This window comes from Rhinatrema bivittatum, chromosome 1, assembly GCF_901001135.1.
Source record: "Rhinatrema bivittatum chromosome 1, aRhiBiv1.1, whole genome shotgun sequence".
NCBI classification, from domain to species: Eukaryota; Metazoa; Chordata; class Amphibia; order Gymnophiona; family Rhinatrematidae; genus Rhinatrema; species Rhinatrema bivittatum.
In genome coordinates this window covers 50,778,142-50,799,436 of record NC_042615.1, presented here as the reverse complement: position 1 = coordinate 50,799,436, position 21,295 = coordinate 50,778,142, and the positions used below count along the sequence as shown (strand labels likewise).

At 43.7% G+C, this 21,295-nt stretch overlaps 1 protein-coding gene across 5 annotated transcripts in view; it reads right to left on the bottom strand.

The window, feature by feature from the left end:
- The window catches only part of ARHGAP10 (Rho GTPase activating protein 10), a 626,731-nt gene that overhangs the window by 120,628 nt on the left and 484,808 nt on the right, over positions 1 to 21,295 (bottom strand). For 3 of the 5 annotated variants that reach the window (XM_029604453.1, XM_029604198.1, XM_029604284.1), the window contains one exon: positions 18,483 to 18,630. The exons of the other annotated variants lie outside the window; for them this stretch is intronic. In XM_029604453.1, the coding sequence (XP_029460313.1) occupies positions 18,483 to 18,630 (148 nt within the window). The remainder of the gene's footprint in view (positions 1 to 18,482; positions 18,631 to 21,295) is intronic. 5 annotated transcript variants of the gene reach the window in all.

The following is a 21,295-nucleotide window of genomic DNA, read 5'->3' as shown; positions in this document are numbered from 1 at the left end:
CAGGTGGATAGAGATGTTTTAGCTTGGGGTCAATTCCAGTGTGGTCACTGTTCTGTGTGCACCAATGTGTTGCCTGTTAAACAATATCAGTTTAAGAAATTGTCTCAGCCGTATAGATTATTAGGTCATTACACGTGTGCTTCTGAGCGCGTGGTGTATGCTACAATCTGTCCTTGTGGGTTGGTATATATAGGCCACACTAACAGAGCTATTAGGCAGAGAATAATTGAACATAAGAACTGCGTGAGAACTAAGAAAGAATCTGCTCCACTGGTAAACCATTGGTTGCAACAGGCTCACACTGTAAATGATGTGAAGTACTTTGTGGTAAGGCAGTGTAATAGTACTGAAGGGGATACCCAACGGTTGTTGATACGGTGGGAACAACAATGCATATTTTACCCACATTGTTAATTGTAAACCGGGTTGATGTGATTCCTATCATGAAACTCGGTATATCAAAAATAATAAATAAATAAATAAATAAATATTCGAGTGGCAAACTCTGATACCTTTAGGCTTAAATGTAGAAATCGAATGGAATGTTTGTTTCTAGGTTTAGCTAGTAGTTATTGGCTTAACATGGGGACGCATATGATTAGTATACTGTATTGGTTGAGCCCTACTGGGTAGTATTCCTCATATGGTAGAGCTGAATGAGATGTGTTAGTTTGTGAGGGCTCACTTTGGTGTGTTTTCTGCTTTCGTTGTGAGGGAGAATTTTTTTGTTGAGAGCTTGGGCCGATGAGGAGTTGGTAGGGATTGGTGTGGTACGTGGTTTGTATGTGTGGTTTTGTTGGTGGATGTATCCGTGTGGTTTTTGTTGGTGAGATTGAGGTTGGTGGGGAGAGTTTGTTGTTGTGATGTTGCTGCGTTTGAATCGCTGCGTTGGACTGTGTGTCTTGGGGTGAAGGCGTGATGACGTGCACAATGCGTGTGTTTTGCATTTTGTGAGAACATCAAGAGGTGGTTAAGTCGCCAGAGTGCGACCATGTGATACGTGAGAGTGCGTCAGTAGACGAAGAGGGGTGGGAGCGTTCTATTTAAAAAAAAGTTTTGGCTCGTTTCAAATAGGTTAGTAAAGCGATGGCGCGGTTACAAATCGATGTTTAAACAAGTGATGTTGTTATCAGTCGGCGTGAGAAGGTATACGGGTGAAGAGAAGCCATATCGGTCTTGTTAACAAGAAGTTTTATGAAGGTATGTGTTAGTGCCATAAGAGTCGCGAGTGTAGTGGGGGTATATATTTTTTGAAGGTTTAATAATATGTTTATGGGCATTTTACAGATGTCGTGTTGTTAGTGCAAAAGGACTCGTTATGAAAATTTGTGAATATACTCGGAGTAGATGTTGAAAATCAAAGGTGTTGGCCTGGTGAGCTATTAGTACAAAAATTTATTCAGGTAATACATATTTAGTATTGTTATATAGCCATGAGATATAACAGGGAATGTGTCCTTAGGTTTGAAATTTATTTATCGTTTGATTTTCTCAGTGGCCGCAGTCCCCCTGAGGAAGCAAACGAGTGTGAAACAAGGGCCGCTTGTTGGGGTTTGACCACGTCGATGCAATCAACTTTAAATTTGGAAATTTTCATGAAGGGGGGTAACACAGGAGATACCAGCTTCTTTGAAAAGATGTATAAACATATGTAATCTTGGATAGATTGTAAGTGGAGGTTTCCACAGGGAATCATGTTTACAAAGTTACAGTAGATACTGTTAATACGGGTATATGCTGGTCTTTTGTGTATCCTCTCTGTCAGTATTTTAATGAGTGAATGAGTGTGAGTGTGTGTTTTTAATTCATGGACACATTCGTTATAATTTTTTGTGAAAATAAATGAATAAAATTGTATGCTTTCCTCTTATGATTGTGTGATGTAGGCTATATAGAGGAAATTGTTTCTATTACCCAGTGTATGTACCTCTTTCCAGTATAACAGGATTGTGGTTACCGGTAATGCCGTCAAACTATAAAGTGCTCGCGTTCCCAGGCAAAAGCAAAAGGAGGCTGACAGCTGGTGCTTTAATCGGATGATGGTCCAGGTCGAGATGTGTGATCCAGGCAACAGTCTCTTTGGTAGCTGGAATGTTTAAGAGCTTCACTTTTGTTACTTTAGTTTAAATAAAAATAGTTGCCTGCGGTTTTTAAAATTCAATTTCCTGCTGCAAAGCTTCCGTCCCTCAAATTCCTGACATGGCGGGTGTTAAGGAACGACAGGAGAAAGCATTATTAACAATCAACATAGCTTCAGGAGCAACCCATCCTGTTGGACCAACCTCAGAGTACCTAATATAAACAGATTTACTGATAAAGAAAATAACAGAATATATTTGGAATCTGCTAAGTTTTTTGACATAGTTCCATGTGTAAGGCTGTTGTACATGGGAGAAAGAAGGCAGAAATTGGGGATTCCATTTCTGTTTAATTGAAAGCTGACTAGAAGCCAGGTTCAGGAAGCAGTGATAACGGAAACCATTCTAAGGGGCATGGAGTGCCAAGTGGTATGCCTCGACAGATGGAACTAGTTTTGCGCGTGCTTAATTTATTTATAAATTAACTAGAAGAAGGTGATAATATATGGCCATTCTTACTGGTGACACCAAACCATGTCATTCTGTAAACACTGTTTAGAACACAATCCTCCAATAGATGGATACGGACACCCTAAGGGAACAGGCATATGAGTGTTGAATGAGATTCGAGGTAGACACATGCTGTCTTTCTCCTTCCTCCCACAAATTGTGGGTGCTGAGCTCACTGGCCCATGCTATCCTCTCTCGACTATTTTGGTGGGCCACAGGGAGAAGTTCACTGGGTCTTCTACTGTACTCCATCACCACCAACTTGCCATCTGACAAAACTTTCACAATATACTAAAATGAAGCCCTGTGCTCTTCCCAAGTGTAGAGAATGTTGGCAGACTGTTTTCATAGACAACCTGATACTGTGATCACAAATACGTGTTTGCTCTTTTTTTTTTACAACGCAAAATCAGGAAATATGTTCCCTGTTCATCAGAACGCTGCAGAGATACTGTGGTTACCATATACCTGGTTTGGTGGTGTTGGCAGAGAGGCAACAAGAATAACAGTGGCACGTTGGCATGTGTGGTGGGGTAGATGAGGGGGGAGAGCAGAGCAGCAGTGGACGGCATTGGTGGAGGAGCAGCAGCCATGGAATGAGCGGCAGCAGTAGCAGTCGGCTTGAGGTAGTGGGGTACAAATGTCAACAGGAGGCAAATGAGCAACTTGTAACTATTTGGCAAATTCTGTTGTATCTGCTGCTGGCTAACACATGCTACTTCCTTTCTAAGCCCTGCCCGATGCAAGGATGTCCAGGCGCCTTAGGCAGTGATCTCTCTCTCTTTCCCCCGACCCCCCTTATTGCACTATCAACGATCTCACTGACCTCTGCGTCGCAACTCGTGACGCCTTCCCTTTTCAAACATGGCGCCCTCGCATCCACTTACTGTGCCCCGTCCCATTCAGGCACCCTAGGTGCCACCTAGTCCACCTAATATGTCTCTCAGGCGCCGTTTCTAAGCCATTTTTTAAAAGCTAAATGCCAGAAATATACTGATAAACCACTCCCCTGAGACAGAGGAGGATACATGATTCTTAGAAAAGTGGACTGTAAAAGTACACAGGGATCCAGTTTTGATAAAAGGTGCTAGCTATTCTCCTCAGAACCTGAACATATCCCTGTGCAATAGTGAAAGTACATACTTGACAGTTTTACTCTTCGTACTTTTATTAGCTCATATCAAATTCACTGTATTCAGTAAACATCTACAAAGAAAAATAATAAGCACACACTATAATGCAAGCCTGCATAGTGACAACCTAACACAGTGTTTCCCCAGCTTTTCAAGCACAAGCCACGCCTCCATTAACAAAAATGTTGTGAGGCACACCAGCCTCCAGAGAGCAGGCAGTGCAGAACATAGAAACATAGAAATGACGGCAGAAGAAGACCAAATGGCCCATCCAGTCTGCCCAGCAAGCTTCACACATTTTTTCTCTCATACTTATCTGTTTCTCTTAGCTCTTGGTTCTGTTTCCCTTCCACCCCCACCTTTAATGTAGAGAGCAGTGATGGAGCTGCATCCAAGTGAAATATCTAGCTTGATTAGTTAGGGGTAGTAGCCGCCGCAATAAGCAAGCTTACACCCATGCTTATTTGTTTTACCCAGACTATGTTATACAGCCCTTATTGGTTGTTTTTCTTCTCCCCTGCTGTTGAAGCAGGGAGCTATGCTGGATATGCGTGAAGTATCAGTCTTCTCCCTTGCTGTTGAAGCAGAGAGTCATGCTGGATGTGCATCGAAAGTGAAGTATCAGGCACATTTGGTTTGGGGTAGTAACCGCCGTAACAAGCCAGCTACTCCCCGCTTTGTGAGTGCGAACCCTCTTTTCTTCTCCCCTGCCGTTGAAGCAGAGAGCTCTGCTGGATGTGTGAAGTATCAGTTTTTCTTCTCCCCTGCCGTTGAATCAGAGAACTATGCTGTATATGCATTGAAAGTGAAGTATCAGGCTTATTTGATTTGGGGTAGTAACCGCCGTAACAAGCCAGCTACTCCCCTCTTTGTGAGTGCGAATCCTGTTTTCCACATTTCCTCTTGCTGTTGAAGCTTAGAGCGATGTTGGAGTCACAGTAAGCATGTGGATGTTTATTTAATAAGGGTATTGACTCCAGGCAGTAGCCATCATTCTGGCGAGTCACCCACTCTTCATTGGCAGCCTCTTGACTTTATGGATCCACAGTGTTTATCCCACGCCCCTTTGACGTCCTTCACAGTTCTGGTCTTCACCACATCCTCCGGAAGGGCATTCCAGGCATCCACCACCCTCTCCGTGAAGAAATACTTCCTGACATTGGTTCTGAATCTTTCTCCCTGGAGCTTCAAATCGTGACCCCTGGTTCTGCTGATTTTTTTCCTACGGAAAAGGTTTGTCGTTGTCTTTTGATCATTAACACCTTTCAAGTATCTGAAAGTCTGTATCATATCACCTCTGCTCCTCCTTTCCTCCAGGGTGTACATATTTAGATTCTTCAATCTCTCCTCGTATGTCATCCGATGAAGATCCTCCACCTTCCTGGTCGCCCTTCTCTGTACCGCCTCCATCTTGTCTTTGTCTTTTTGAAGATACGGTCTCCAGAACTGAACATAGTACTCCAGATGAGGCCTCACCAAGGACCTGTACAAGGGAATAATCACTTCCCTTTTCTTACTCGATATTCCTCTCTCTATGCAGCCCAGCATTCTTCTGGCTTTAGCTATCGCCTTGTCGCATTGTTTCGCCGACTTCAGATCATTAGACACCATCACCCCAAGGTCCCTCTCCTGCTCCGTGCACATCAGCCTTTCCCCCCCCATCGAATACAGTTCATTCGGATTTCCACTCCCCATATGCATGACTTTGCACTTCTTGGCATTGAATCTCAGCTGCCATATCTTCGACCACTCTTCCAGTTTCCTTAGATCCCGTCTCATTCTCTCCACTCCTTCCGGCGTGTCCACTCTGTTGCAGATCTTAGTGTCATCCGCAAAAAGACAAACCTTACCTTCTATCCCGTCCGCAATGTCGCTCACAAAGATATTGAACAGGACTGGTCCCAACACCGATCCTTGCGGTACACCACTTAAAACCGCTCTCTCTTCAGAGAAGGTTCCATTTACCATCACACATTGTCTTCTGTCCGTCAACCAATTTGCAATCCAGGTAACCACCTCGGCACTCACTCCCAAGCTTCTCGTTTTATTCACCAGTCTCCTGTGCGGAATCGTATCAAAAGCTTTGCTGAAATCCAAGTATATGGATTTCAGCAAAGCTTTTGAACAGACATGGAGAGGGCTCCTACAGTCAACAGAAGCGCTGAAAGCCCCACCAGTCTCTCTTCCACTGTTTAAAACTAAGGGAGGGACACACATGAACCCATCACAATGGACTAGCTCTCTATATATATGTGCAGGAGACGGGAGAAATCTGTCTGATTTAGGCAGCCAGCTTGGCTGCTGCATGTGGGCTCCTCCACAGCTGCTGCTCCCAGCACTCTGAATGACTCACGTCCAGTGCCCATGGCACATTTTCCCCATCTCGCTCAGCCTGGGAATAAGACGGAGACTGGAAGGATTCAGAGGAGGAAGCTCAAGGGTGGGGGTGCAGTTTGGGGGGAGGGGGGGAAGATGAGGAGGTGCTGAATGCACCGTGTGTGCCACACAAAGCAGGGTCCAGCTGTTCATGCCTTGCACGCTGCCCATTAATTTCCACACTCCAGGGCTCAAGCTGTAGCTAGGGAGAAAGAGGCAGGAGTGATTACACGTGTTCTCAGAAAGGAGCTCCTACATGTGTGAGATCCCCCGCTCATATGTCTTTTTGCATCAGGCAGCGGAGCCTCTTCCGTCACACGTCTGACCAGGTCTGAAGGCACACTGGTTGGAAAACACAGGCCTCACCCCATTATGTTATAATAACCAAAGACAGAAAATTCCCATTAACCACTTAATAGAGGAAAGTGATATCTAGGAGAACAAGGGAAATGGCTTTGATTTTTATGTGCAGTGCATTCTGTTTCATGTCTAATTTTATCTTTAATGAAAAGAGGACCATAGCAGTGCGGGCCAAGAGATGCCCCATTAACGTAGAAAGCAGTATTATGCAGCCGCCACGCACAGCTCTCTGGTGAACATTTCTAAGTCCAGCTGTTTCACAGCTGTCCAGAATTTGTTTATAACTTTCATTGATAGCCATGATGGGGAAAGGGGCCTTTCTTGTTTTGCTCTGTCAAGTATGTCACTGCAGGCAGACTGTTTGACAGCCTGGCACATGGATTTCCATCTTCTGGAGTGTCTTTACTTCACAAATAGCACCAGCTCAGCATCTTGATCCCATGCTGCTCCACATTAATTGGCAATGAATTAACCACACTGAAAAGGTGAGGGGATGGAGGAGAGGAAAGAGGGTAGGTGTCATGAATTTCCAAACTACAAGGTACAAAATCAAACAAATATAAAAGGGGTAATATTCAAAGCCATTTACACGCTTTACGTGCCTAAATGGCTGTTCCAAAATTGTCCTGGGCTCAGTGCACATAAAAGTATGCGTATAACCCGGTTTCCTGCGCACTTTTGTGTGCACCTAGGAGAGTCGTTTGGGAAGGTGCCAAGGAGGGAACGGAGCTGGCACTTATGAGCATGCTTTTTTATTTTACGTGAGTGAATGTGTACATGCACTGGGCCGCGTACCTGAGTATCTTCAGAACAAACTTACACGCTTAAGTTCACTTTGAAAATACTCGATAAATTCTGCATGTACAACGAATGTGCAGACTTAATTGCAATGCACACCATTTGAAAATTATCCACTAAAAGTCTAAAATAATACAAAAACCATCACACAAACATACATACATACATATGCACAAACAAGCAGATAAGGTAGGCGAGTTGGGACCAGCAGGCAACAACTCCCCAGAATCCACCTGGGTCAGCAACAGCAGGTTAGTGGCGACAGATTACCTTTCAGAAATGCCCGAGGTATCCAGGAGGCCATAATTTCAAGCGTCAGTCTCGCTAGCGTTGGGAGCTGCTTAGATTATTACAAAGTTTGATGGTAAGAAATGGGAGGATGGGGTGGAGACAGACAATGCTGTGTGTTGGATTCAGCATGCTCATCTGACCAAGCTGGTAGAGAACCAAAGAATAAAGCAAACACTGACATGGAGAAGGAGTGAGTCGGCATTCATGGCTGGCAGCTGGGATATATTCTTACAGTGTGGACACAAACAACTGGACAGATTGGATGTTTTGTTCTGGTTTTCCTAGCATCACCAACTATCTTACTGTGATTTTTTTATGCCACTGCACTCCCCGGGGATGGGGGTCGGTGGGAGAGAATGGAAAATGCACAGTGGTGTGCACAATGAAGGGCGTGGATCCTACCCACTGTGTAAGCTAGCTATGGCGTGTCTACGTGTCCAGCAATATCATACCGAAATGAAAGCAGATATTTAACAGGAACCAGAGTTCCCAGTAAGAGAACAGTCATTTAGTTTCCCGAATATAAAACAGCTTATATATGCACACACAAAATTTGCAGAAAACAGAATGGCGAGATTCAGAGACAATGTGAGAATAGAACGCCACACTCTCTTAATATGCACCTTAGTTCCTTAACTTCCCCTTTCTAAATGCACACTCTAGATTGTGTAGTTCCTCACAAATTAGAAAATCTCTCGGATAAATGAGTGACACTACCAAGGTTGTAGGTAATATAAATGTAGGACCACTATTCAATCAGCCAATTGTTCTATATCTCTATAGGCAGTTTGAAGTAAGGTCTGTTTTACTATGAGTTTTATATTTATATATATATATATATATATATATATATATATATATATATATATATATATATATATATATATACACACACACACGGCAGAAAAATTCTTTCAAATAGCAGTGATAAAGTAAAATACACATACACTCAATAGCAAAAAAAACTACTATCATGTGAAAATATCAAAAAAATAAATGAAAAAAACTATAATATATATAAAAATCAGATGAGTTTATTATAAATTCATATTTAAAAATGGGGAAAAAAAGCCAGAACATAACTTAGCACCACCAAGGTAAGCAAGCAGTCTTATAAGGCTATCACAACAAGTGCCAACAGGCCTTAAAGAGATTCAGTCATTTCTGGCAAAAAAACCCAACAAAAACCCTTAATAAAAAGAATGGAATCTAATATATTGCCACCCAATTACTAGTGTGCAAAAGGGACACAGGGAGATGTATTTCAAAAGTGCGTCGTCAAGCCTCAGCTTGAAGTTTTAAGATTGCCAGGAATATTATTTAAATCAAAGGTTTAAATGTACGTGGCTATAGGCCAATGTAATGAAACCATATTAGATCAGCCCAACTGAAGATCCTCATTTTGCCAACAGTAAGTGGCTTCCTCAGGGGAGTAAAGAATTTAGCATTGAGTCTGCAGCATAAAAAAAAACCAAAAACCAGCTGATGATACATCCAAATTGGCTTACAGTATGCAGGTGGGTAAGTCAAGTTCAGAAATGTTTAAAAGGAAAAATGCTCCTTTCTTGCAGGTAGATTCTAAAAGCACTGTTCGTGCAAAAATGGCCCCCACCCATGCGTATGTGGGCTGTGCGCAAGCAATGCAAATTTTAAGAAGCTGGGAAGTATGCATCCATATACCTGTGCACGCGTCAAGAATAAGGAGGTAGAAAAGGGGCGGGGCATGGGGTTCCGGGGTGGGGCCAAGATTTACATGCATAACCCCCGAATTTTGCAAGGCTGAAAGTGCAACTCGCACCATGTTGCCTGCATAACTTTACTACTGGTCCTGATAAGGCACAAGTCTGGAGATTATGGACCACAGGCATCCTGAACACCGGGGGGGGGGGGGGAGAACTGAGAGAGAGAGAGACTCTGTTAGAGAGACTGTCTGACACTATCTCTCACTGTAAGAGGGGCACTTTCAATTCAGGGTGGATTGGGGGGGGGGGGCGGCGGTGCTACACTGGTCTGCCTAGGGTGCAAGGGTCTTTAGACCCTTGTAACACTGCTCCTCCCCAAAACCCACCCTGAGTTGAAAGTGCCTCTCAGAGTGGGAGATATATACAGGGTCGGATTGACTGTCTCCACCCCCCCCCCCCCCCCCCCATGGTCACAAGTGAGTACGCACGTAAAGGCTCCATTCATATGCGTGGTAGGGATATTTAAATGATATGCATGTACTTGCACGCACAATATAAAATTAAGCATATTTTTGGTCGCGTGCCCAATACGAGTGTTTATGATTTGAAAAAACGTCGATAAACGCACTTTCTTTGAACATCCAAAAATCTTTTTTCAAGAAAAGCATGGGTCACCAAGCGAAGCTACCACGTCACTGCTCTCCCACGTAGGAATGAAAGCAACCGGCAGCGTGTGTTACAGACATACATCAGAATGAAGCAATAGGAACCAGTGTGGAAAATGAAGTACAAGCCAATGAAAAATACACAGGAAGTGGAAAGGGATTTTTCCTTGCTGAGTTATAGTTAAATAATGCTGCCAAAAAATCAAAAGGATATTGTTAGACATGATTATTAATAAAATGCTTCCCATTCCATGGCCAAATGAAGCCCAAACTGTTGGTGAAACAAGGATCTTCATTTGGGCTGATCTAAGATCGCTCATTATGTAGCCAAGCACATTTAAACCTTTGATTTAAATAATATTCCTTGCAATCTTAAAACTCGATGAAGCACTTTTGAAAATCATCTCCCTGAGTATATAAGCCTTTTGCATACTAGTAATTGGGGTGGCAATATATGAAATTCTATTCAATTTATTAAGAGGTTTTTGCCAGAAATGACAAAATCTTTAAGGCCTGTTGGCACTTGTTGTCAGGACGATACAGTAAGGAGCGGTAGGAAGAGCTGCGTTAGTGCCGGGCGCACCCGCGTTTGCCACAAGCACAGTCCGGCTCACCTACCGCTCGATACTGTATTAAAATCGCATGCAAATTCAAGCTGCGTCCAACATGCATCCAACGCACGTCCATGAAGCGTAATCCATTTTACTGTATAGGCGCTTTATACAGCGCCTATACAGTATCCTGGGTGCGCTGGTACCTGTCATTTCAAATGTCAGGCACCAGGAAGTGGATCCCAACTTTAACCAAAGAAAACCTAAAAACCTAAAATCCCCTCCTCCCGAAGCGACTCGACATGTAAAATATGTGAATAAGTGTAACCGACTTACTTTTTGTTTCTTTTTCAGCCCTTTCAGCCTTCTCTGCCGTCCTCCGGGGGGGGGCAGCCGGCGGGGGCAGCCGGCGGCGAAAGCAGCTTCCGGCGGCGAAGACAAACGAACGCACGCCCGTAGTGCACGGGCGCTCAAGCCAGCGAAAGCACATGGACGGGCGTGCGTGACAAATGCCGTGACATCATGCACGCGCGTTCATGTGCTTTCATTTGCTTGAGCGCCCGTCAATTTGGGCGCTCTAGCCAGCGAAGCGCATGACGTCACGGCGTACGCTTCGCTGGCTAGAGCGCTCAAGCCAGCGAAGCGCATGACGTCTCGGCGTACGCTTCGCTGGCTAGAGCGCCCAAATTGATGGGCACTCAAGCCAGCGAAAGCACATGAACGCGCGTGCGTGATGTCACGGCATATGTCATGCACGCCCGTCCATGTGCTTTTGCTGGCTTGAGCGCCCGTGCACTATGGGCGTGCGTTCGTCCGTCTTCGCCGGCGGGGGCTGCTGGAAGCCGCTTTCGCCGCCGGCTGCCCCCTCCGGAGGACGGCAGAGAAGGCTGAAAGGGCTGAAAAAGAAACAAAAAGTAAGTTGGTTACACTTATTCAAATATTTTACATGTCCAGTCGCTTCGGGAGGAGGGGATTTTAGGTTTTACATATTTTACATGTCGAGTCGCTTCGGGAGGAGGGGATTTTAGGTTTTACATATTTTACATGTTCAGTCGCTTCGGGAGGAGGGGATTTTAGGTTTTTAGGTTTTCTTTTGGGGGAAAGTTTGCAGTCTACCCTTACCCCTGCCTCTAACGCAGGGGTAGGGGTAGGCGGTAAATTAGCAGGTTAAACGCGCGGCTAAACTGCAGGTTAAAAAGGTGATAGTCGGGGCGCGTGCGTTACTGAATTGGGGGGGGGGGGGGAATAGCTAATCCGATGATTTACATCTCATATACATGCCGCGGGCGGAAAGGGGTACCCGGTGATTTAAAGAAGCGGTAAGGATGGGTTAAAAGGGATAGTGAATCGCGGGTTGGGCTAACGCGGCCAAATTGTGAGTAGAAAGCGGGTTAGAAGCAGGCGGGTTAGAACCGCGGCCGCACTTTACTGTATCGGCCTGATAGATAGCTCTATAAGACTGCTTGCTACTTTGTTGGTGGTAGATTATGATCTGGCGTTTTTCCCCATTTTTAAATATGAATTTATAGTAATCTCATATGATTCTTTTATATATATTAAAGTTGTTTTTCATTTTTTTTTGTATGTTTACATAATAGTTTTTATGCTATTGAGAGTTTATGTATATTTTTTTTTATCCCATACAAATTAAAACACAATTAAAGCAGCGGATCTCTGTTAATGTCCAGATGTGTGCCCAAAAACCTGCAAAACATAATATCCAAACAGTACTTAACTTAGAAATTAGTCAGTGATGGCTATTTAGATATTACATTTTGTGGGTTTTTGGGTACATATGTGGACATTAATTGAGATCTGCTGCTTTAATTTGCATGGAATAAAATATATATATAAAAATAAGCAACTCATTGTAAAACGGACCTTACTTCACACTTTGCCTATAGAATCATAAAAATGATGGCAGAAGAAGACCAATAGGCCTATCCAGTCTGCCCAGCAAGCTTTCACACTTATTTTCTCATACTTATCTGTTACTCCGACCGCTGAGTTCAGGGCCCTTATTGGTAACTTTTTTTATTCTAATTTCCTTCCACCCCCACCACTGATGCAGAGAGCAGTGTTGGAGCTGCATCAAAGTGAAGTATAAGGCTTAATGTTTGAGGGTAGTAACCGTTGTATCGAGCAAGTTACCCCAATGTTTGTATACTCATACTACTCAGATCAATGCCTTGTGAGATGTTGTCTGGATATAAATCCTATTTCTTCATTCCCCCCTTCCACTGAAGCAGAGTGCTGTGCTGGATATGCATTCAAAGTGAAGTATCAGGCTTAATTTGTTTGGGGTAGTAACCGCCACAACAAGCAAGCTAATCCCACGCTTATTTGTTTACTCAGACTGTGCTACCTTGTTGGTTGTTGCCTGAATGCAAATCCTCTTTTCAACATTTCCTCTTGCCATTGAAGCATAGAGAAATGTTGGAGTCACATTAATCGTGTGAATGTTTATTGAATAAGGATATTAATCATCAGGTAGCAGCCGTCATTTCCGCAAGCCACCCCCATACCTCTTCTCTTCATTCCCATCCTCCAAGCTTTATGGATCCACAATGTTTATCCCATGCCTCTTTGATATCCTTCTCAGTTTTGGTCTTCACCACTTCCTCCGGAAGGGCGTTCCAGGCATCCACTACCCTCTCCGGGAAGAAATACTTCCTGACATTGGTTGTGAGTCTTCCTCCCTGAAGTTTTAAATTGTGACCCCTGGTTCTGCTGATTTTTTTCCAACGGAAAAGGTTTGTTGTTGACTTTGCATCATTAAAACCTTTCAAGTATCTGAGCATTTATTTCATATCACCCCTGCTCCTCCTTTCCTCCAGGGTATACATATTTAAATTCTTCAATCTCTCCTCATAAGTCATTCAATGAAGACCAACCACCTTTTTGGTCGCCCTTCTCTGGACCGCCTCCATCCTGTCTCTGTCCCTTCGGAGATACGGTCTCCAGAACTGAGCACAGTACTGCAGGTGAGGCCTCACCAAGGACCTGTACAAGGGGATAATTACTTCCCTTTTCTTACTTGATATTCCTCTCTCTATGCAGCCCAGCATTTTTCTGGCTTTAGCTTTCGCCTTGTCACATTGTTTCGCCGACTTCAGATCGTTAGACATTATCACCCCAAGGTCTCTCGCCTGCTCCATGCACATCAGCCCTTTACCCCCATCAAATACATTTCTTTCGGATTTCCACACCCCATCTGCATGACTCTGCACTTCTTGGCATTGAATCTCAGCTGCCATAACTTCGACCAGTCTTCCAGCTTCCTTAAATCCCTTCTCATTCTCTCCACTCCTTCCGGCATGTCCACTCTATGGCAGATCTTAGTATCATCTGCAAATAGACAAACCTTAACTTCTATCCCGTCCGCGATGTCGCTCTCAAAGATATTGAACAGGACTGGTCCCAATACCGACCCTTGCGGCCCTCCGCTCTTCACCGCTCTCTCTTTAGAGTAAGTTCCATTTACCATCACACATTGTCTTCTGTCCTTCAACCAGTTTGCTATCCAGGCCACCACCTTGGCACTCACACCCAAGCTCCTCGTTTTATTCACCAGCCTCCTGTGCGGGATCGTATCAAAAGCTTTGCTAAAATCCAAGTAGATGACATCGAGCGCTCTTCTTCGATCCAATTCCTTAGTCACCCAATCAAAAAAGTCGATCACATTTGTCTGACAGGACCTTCCCTTGGTGAAACCATGCTGCCTCTGGTCCATCAAGTCTGCTGCTTGTAGATAGTTCACTATTCTTTCCTTCAGCAGCGACTCAAATACTTTTCCCACCACCAAGGTGAGGCTAGCCAGCCTGTAGTTTCTAGCCTCCTTTCTGCTCCCACTCTTGTGAAGTGGGACCATCGTCGCTCTTCTCCAATCACTAGGCACCACTCTCGTTTCCAGGGATCTATTGAACAGGTCACACAGTGGAGCCGCCAGCACATCTCTGAGCTCCTTGAGATGAACCTCATCAGGCCCTGTGGCTTTGTCCACCTTCAGTTTTCCTACCTCTTCCCATACATTCTCTTCCATAAACGGATCATCATCCATTCCACTCCCCTCCAGTTTCTTGTTAACTAGTGACGGTCCTTCTCCGGGGTCTTCTTTAGTGAACACTGAACTGAAGTATTCGTTTAATATTTCTGCCATTTCTTCATCCGTCTCCACCCATTGATCCTTTTCACCTTTAAATTTCAGTATACCACTTTGGACTTTTCTCCTTTCACTGATATATCCGAAAAATGTTTTGTCACCTCGCTTTACCTCTTTGGCAATCCTTTCTTCCGCTTGACTTTTCGCTTTCCTGATTACTTTCTTCGTCTCCCTCAGTTCCACCAGATATTCTTCCTTGTGATCCTCCCTTAGGGATCCTTAATATTTCTTAAACTCTGTTCTTTTCTCTTTTATCTGCCACCTCCTTTGTGAACCAGATAGGTTTCATTCCTTTCTTGCTTTTCTTTACTTTTCTAGCATATATATTAGTCACTTCAGTAACTGCTCCTTTTAGTTTAGCCCACTGTTGTTCCACATGTCTCATTTTCTCCCAGCCTTCTAGTTCTTCCTCCAGGTACTTTCCTGTTTCAACTAAGTCCGTGTTTTTGAAACACAAACCCGGGTCTTTGTGCGACTTCTTTGTATCCTATTAGTGATATGAAACCATACCGTTTGATGATCACTGGTGCTGAGGTGGGTGCCCACCTGGACGTTACAGACATTTACCTCCATTAGCGAGCACTAAATTGAGTATAGCTCCCTCCCTCGTAGGCTCCATTTCCATTTGTTTGAACAGAGTCCCTTGCTGTTAGATTCCACAGAAGAGATTCTCCAGTCTACATCTGGCAGATTAAAATCTCCAACCACTTCTCCCATCTTCCCCATCTTTTGGATGTCTTCAACCAGATCTCTGTCTATGCTTCCATTTGATTTGGAGGTCTGTAAACCACTCCAATAAAAACGTATGCCCCATCATTCTTTTTTAGGATGGCCCATAAAGCTTCTTTCTTTGCCCCATCTTCCTTGCAGCTCGCTTGCTTGGATATTGTTTCTAACATAAAGAGCCACTCCTCCCCCTTTTCTGTCCTCCCTTAATAAGTTATATCCCGGTATGGCCGTATCCCAATCATGTGAATCCGTGAACCACGTCTCCGTGACAGCAACAATATATAGATATCAATATAGAGATATAGAACGACAGGCTGACTGAATAGCGGTCCTATATTTATATTATCTATAACCTTAATAGTGTCACTCTGTCCAGGGGATTTGACTATTTTGTTTGGTTTCCTGCTTTTTTTGAGTTATTTAGGGCGTTTTTATTTTTCACTGTGTAGTTCCTCAACAGAATGGAGCACTGAAATCAGTTTTCATATGCACAATAAGCAATGTTAGACCCATCCATTTATACTATCTTCTTTCTATTCAGACAATTAACTTTTTCCTTTGGTTGGTATAGTAGGAGGTGTTGTGGGCTTCCAAAAAAAAACCCCACAAACGTATCTAAAACCAGATTAAAATGTAGAAGTAAAGAGAACTGAACCCTATATTTGAAGTACCAATAGCTTCCAAAAAATCAAAAATTGGATTTCAGATTATGAACCAGCATTCGTCAAAAAAAAAAAAAAAAAAAAATTCCATTGCGATGGAGTCCACATAACCAACAGAGAACACAGGCAATAAGCCATGATAGCCAGAATAGCAGAGAAATCCCCAGGGATGAGAAGTAATAAAGATAATAAACCTTAGTAATAAAGTTGCAAGAAGAAAAAAAGAAGAGGAAAGCGTGTTTCTGGAAGAGACAGATCAGATCTCCATCTAAGCTAGCCATTTTCTCCAGGGGCCTAGAAAAACAGAGGGTCAGACTGGATGAATGGCTGGAGGAGGGCACCAAACTGAGGAGATGCTGGAATACCAGCCAGGCCTACCTCAAATTGGGAGTGAGAGCCGTTCAGTCAGCAGGGAGGGGAGTGCCGAAAACAACCCTTGCCTGGTTGCTTAGTTGCGATACATATGCGTGTGTATACACACACACACACACACACAACACACACACACACACACACACACAGTTTATATGAGATGGGCTGAAAAATCATAATATGATATCCAGAGAACCAAAAAAAAACCCCACTTGCTTGGGGAAAAGCCTAGACAGCAGACGGAGTTTACAATCCCAATCACAGATCTCAAGTTTTTAGTGCATTTCTACCATAGGTTTAGAAAGATGATAAATTGATATGAACATAAGAAGGGCCATGCTGGCTCTGACCAAGGTCCATTGAGCCCAGCATCCTGTCTCTGACAGTGGCCGTAAGCATTGTTACTGAAAATTGGCAGAGATAATTCAAATGGACAGATGCTGCGATATCATTCATTTAATTTCTCTCTATAAATACAATGATTAGATTTGACATACCTATATAAAATGTCAGCAGCCCCTGAAATGTCCTGATCAATGTACACATGCTCACTGCCACCAAGGTATTAAGAGATTCGACTAGGCTTCTCCAGGGCCAGCAGGTGACTTGACCTTTTAATCCAGCTACGTTTTACATTATAGTGCATTAGCTCTTGAAAGAAAAGATTTGCTTTAACCTGAAATCCCTCTGCATGTTATCTTGCTGCTAATGCAATCTTATTAAAAAAAAAAAAGAAGAAGGCGGCATGCAGATCTAGAGATGTGCTTCGGGTAAATATTTCGTGTTGGGCTTCGTTTCGGGGCCCCCCCCCCCACGGGAATTTCATTTTTCCCATGGTTCAGGGGTTTTTTTGGGGGGTGAGCCCCGATTTTCGGGTTATTGGGAGTTAGTGCACACCAACCTGGCAGTTAGCGAGCTCTAATTCCCGTTAGTGTGCACTAACTCAAAATTTTGGAAAAAATTAAATCATTTTTTGGTTCTCCCGAACCATTCCAAATTTGGCAATTTCGTTGACATTTCCTAATTCGGGAAAAACAATTGCACATCCCTATGCAGATCTCCCCCATCTCCCCCCTCCTATGACATAAAAAAGGAAGCTGAGCAGCAAGGATTCTTCCATATTCCGTCCTATACAGGTAAACGGCACATGAAGATGTCATCCTACTCATTCCATGGCCAGAATCATTCCAAACACCCGCAAAACACAACACATCACTCCAATTTTAAAAGACCTGCACTGGCTGCCTATCTCCTTCCGTTCACAATACAAAACACTCACCATTCTTCACTGCTCATTATACCAACTCAATCACACCTGGCTGGAAGAAATGCCTCGCTTCCGCACTTCCAACCGCCCCACAAGAAGTGATCATGCAGGTACCCTACACATTCCTTCCCTGAAGGCTGCGCATCTGTCCCTCACCAGAGAAAGGGCTTTCTCCATAGCTAGCACCTACCTCTGGAACTCCCTCCCCCCCTTCCCTCCGAATAGAACCATCACTCAACAAATTAAAAAAAGCAGTCAAAAATGGCTCTTCAAGCAGACATACCTCAATGCAACCAATACGTAGACTTCTCCTAAATGGACCTTTCTAAGAATCTCCACTACCTGCCCTCCCCCCCCCCCCTCCCGTGCCCCTCCCCCCCTTGCTCTTCTCCTTTTCCATCTGTGCCCCTACCCTCCCCCCCTGGAACTTTTCTGCACTTCATAACCCCTATACCACTTTCTCATTGTTAAAGATAAAGTTTTCTTAGTTTGTACAAAGTTTCTCTTTCTTTCTTTCTACCTTTATCCTCCATAGCTATTTAGTTCTTTTATGTTATTATATATAATCTCAGAATGTTTTTACGATACTTATATCCTACACCATTTGCGTTTAACTATGACATGTTATTCTGTTCATTGTATTTTCCTCCTTTCAGTTCAATGTAAGCCGGTATGATGTGCCTCTCAAATGTCGGCAAAGAAAAGTCTATAAATAAATAAATGTAAAAAAAAAAAAAAAGAGGGGGGTGGATTCTGGACAGAGGCGGCAGTTGGCAGTACTGTAGCCCACTTTCCTGCTACCCTCCCGGCCTGCTGCCAAGCTAGAGGATGCTGCGAGGACCTTACCATTATCCAGCTCCAGACAGAGATTGTACACAGCTACGGGTCTCTTGCTGCGCTGCCCTCTTCTCGACTGCCTCGGCGGGGCGTTCGGCGGCGATATGGACAAAGAGATCGATTCGGAGAGAGCAGCATCTGGTGGGGTTCTGAAAATCTGTAACCGAGAACACAAAGGGTGCAAATGATTCAGCAGGAAACAGCAACCTGTGTTGGGCAGCTGTAAGCAACAATAGGGAAGCCGAAGCCAACGGCAAGCCATTGTCAAGAAGAAACTGCTCTGGATTCCAGTCAAAGCCAGACACGAGAGCCAGAAATGCATTCCTTTACTTTTCGGGAGTGTGGTTATGGCTCTTTAACAAGAACTTGTTTGGAAAGGATACAAAAAAAAAAAAAAGTGTTAACACTGCCTACATATTAACTGCTCTGCAAATAAACTAATCCCGAGGGTAAGTGCTTGCCAGCCAAGAGGAAAGGAGATAAATATTGTGTTCGTTTATAGGCTCAGATACAAAATATAGAAAAACACAGTGCTAAGATGTAATCTGTGCCTACATTTTCGCAGGACTGTATCCTTTAATTCTTTGAAAAATGCAGCAAGAGCCAGTTCAAGTAGTTTTTCCAACAGGCTAGACCACATGTAACGTTAAAAAGACTGATTTTGATAGTTGCATTAAGGGGAAAATAAGAGGCCACAATTTTGTTGTACTTACAACACTGAACCTTGAAAACCCTTAAACAGACCTGCATCAAAGGAGGAGGGCCACGGAGTACAAGCCAGTCACTTAAGCCAACTTTTTACCAATTTACCCTGCACAACGGGGAGAACTGGGGAAAAGATCCAGCAGCTATTGCACCTACCTGAACCGGCCACAGGGCAAGCCCATACAACGCGGACCCTGCAAGTCACAGAACCCGCAAGAGCTGGCCTACTGTCAAACCTGGCCACGACAAGCCACGCCCACCAGCCACTGAGGTGATGATTCTCTGGCCTTACCGTTCCTTGGGGCAATACCCTTCCCAGCATGCGGGGGATGGGGGCTCCCCCTTTGCCCCTTCTTTTAGTGAACTAGCACCCTAACTGTCAAACCTGCGCAAACTATAAAACCAAAAGAAAGGCAGGCAAAAACCATCAGACAAAACAAGCCCTCTCTCTTTACCATCAGTCCCCCTGGGAATCTCCTTAAATGGTCCATTTTAAATTTAAAATTTATAGTGTGTCCTCAGAAGGACCAGGTCGGAGACTCCAGTCAGCCAATTAATTCAAAAACAGACCAATCCCATGCCAGCTTCCCCCCCCCCCCCCATCTAGCTCCTGACCTTGTACCCTTTCCCTATTGTTCCTATCCACTCCCCCCCTCCCCTTTACCCTTCCCTGTGCTTCCACTCCCCCCACCCTGCAACGTTTGGAGAAGGTAAATGACCATATTGTGTGCTATACCCTTCCCGGATGGACATTTAAAATGGCTCCTTAAATAGAAGCAGATGACAATGCTAATATCCTCCAGTCTTTAAAATGTAAGAAGTGCTGTTCTGGGAATCATCCCTGTAACTGTATTGTTCATTTACTGAAGTATTACTATAAAATACGCTAACCCTGTACTGAGAGACCCACAATAGCCCAGAACAGACAACTGTTTTCCATTAGTGGCTTTAGTTTTGATTTATTAAGACCTCAGGAACGCAGAAATGCCTCTGCCTGCTCTCCTCCGTAAAAGCCGCAGCTCGCGCATCTTCCACAACTGCGACACTTCTTCAAAAAAATGGAACTGAATGAAGCAATGGTCAGAACACAGAGTGATGAAACAGGAAGGACCCGGGTTCAAATACCTGTAACCAAGCACCGCATAATCCTGAGCAGGACAGAAGACCTCTTCAAATCCTCAACTTAAAGTCAGCAACGCTAGCTATAAATTCACATTGATTTTTGTTTAACACCTTTCGAAACCCAGCACGATCATTAATAAGACCTTTGTTTGGATTTCTATTTAATTTTTAAAGACAAGAAATGTTAAAACTTCTCTCTACTTGACTACTCCTGTCATTAGCTCACATATGAAAAACAAATTCATGTACATCATCGTCTTTAGATAATTCTTTCACTAGTCCAAAAAAAGAAATAAAATAAAGGTTTCATAGTCAGCAAAGAATTTATTTTTCTCTAGTATCACCATGGTTGTAGTTACTAGAATTCTGCACTACCATTATCAATGTGTTCAAATCCCCAGGTCTCATAACCTGAGGTTGATTAATTGGGTTAACGGTAAGGCGCTATCCATGGAGCACTCACCCAGTGGTGCAGTAAAGCTGTGCTAAATCTGGCAGATGGGAGGAGCACTTCAAAGCAAAAATTAAGGATTGGGGCTAAGGGTGGACAGCTTCTGGCATTTAATGGACTCGAGGCAAAGTTATTTAGCAGTATTTTAATGATATAACATAGAGGCCGATATTCAAAATGAGCTAATTGACTAATGAGAAATTACTACTTACCGGATAATTTCATTTACTTTAAGACAGACAATAAGATGAATCCAGAACAAGTGGGTTATGCACCTCTACCAGCAGATGGAGACGGAGCAAACTATATATACCCCTGCAGTGACATCAGCCTGCCAGTATTCGCTTGAAAAGCAACTGTTAACAGACTAACAAAACTTGATTAAACAGATAATCATTTCAATACTCAGCCAACAGGCATCACTAAGCTCAGCCAAGAATGTGTTAACACTAGTCTAGGGACTGGTAATCCCTGTAACACGTAGCCATGGAGGAGGACCATAATACAACCATTCGGCAGCCAAGGGAAGGAAGCTGGATTCATC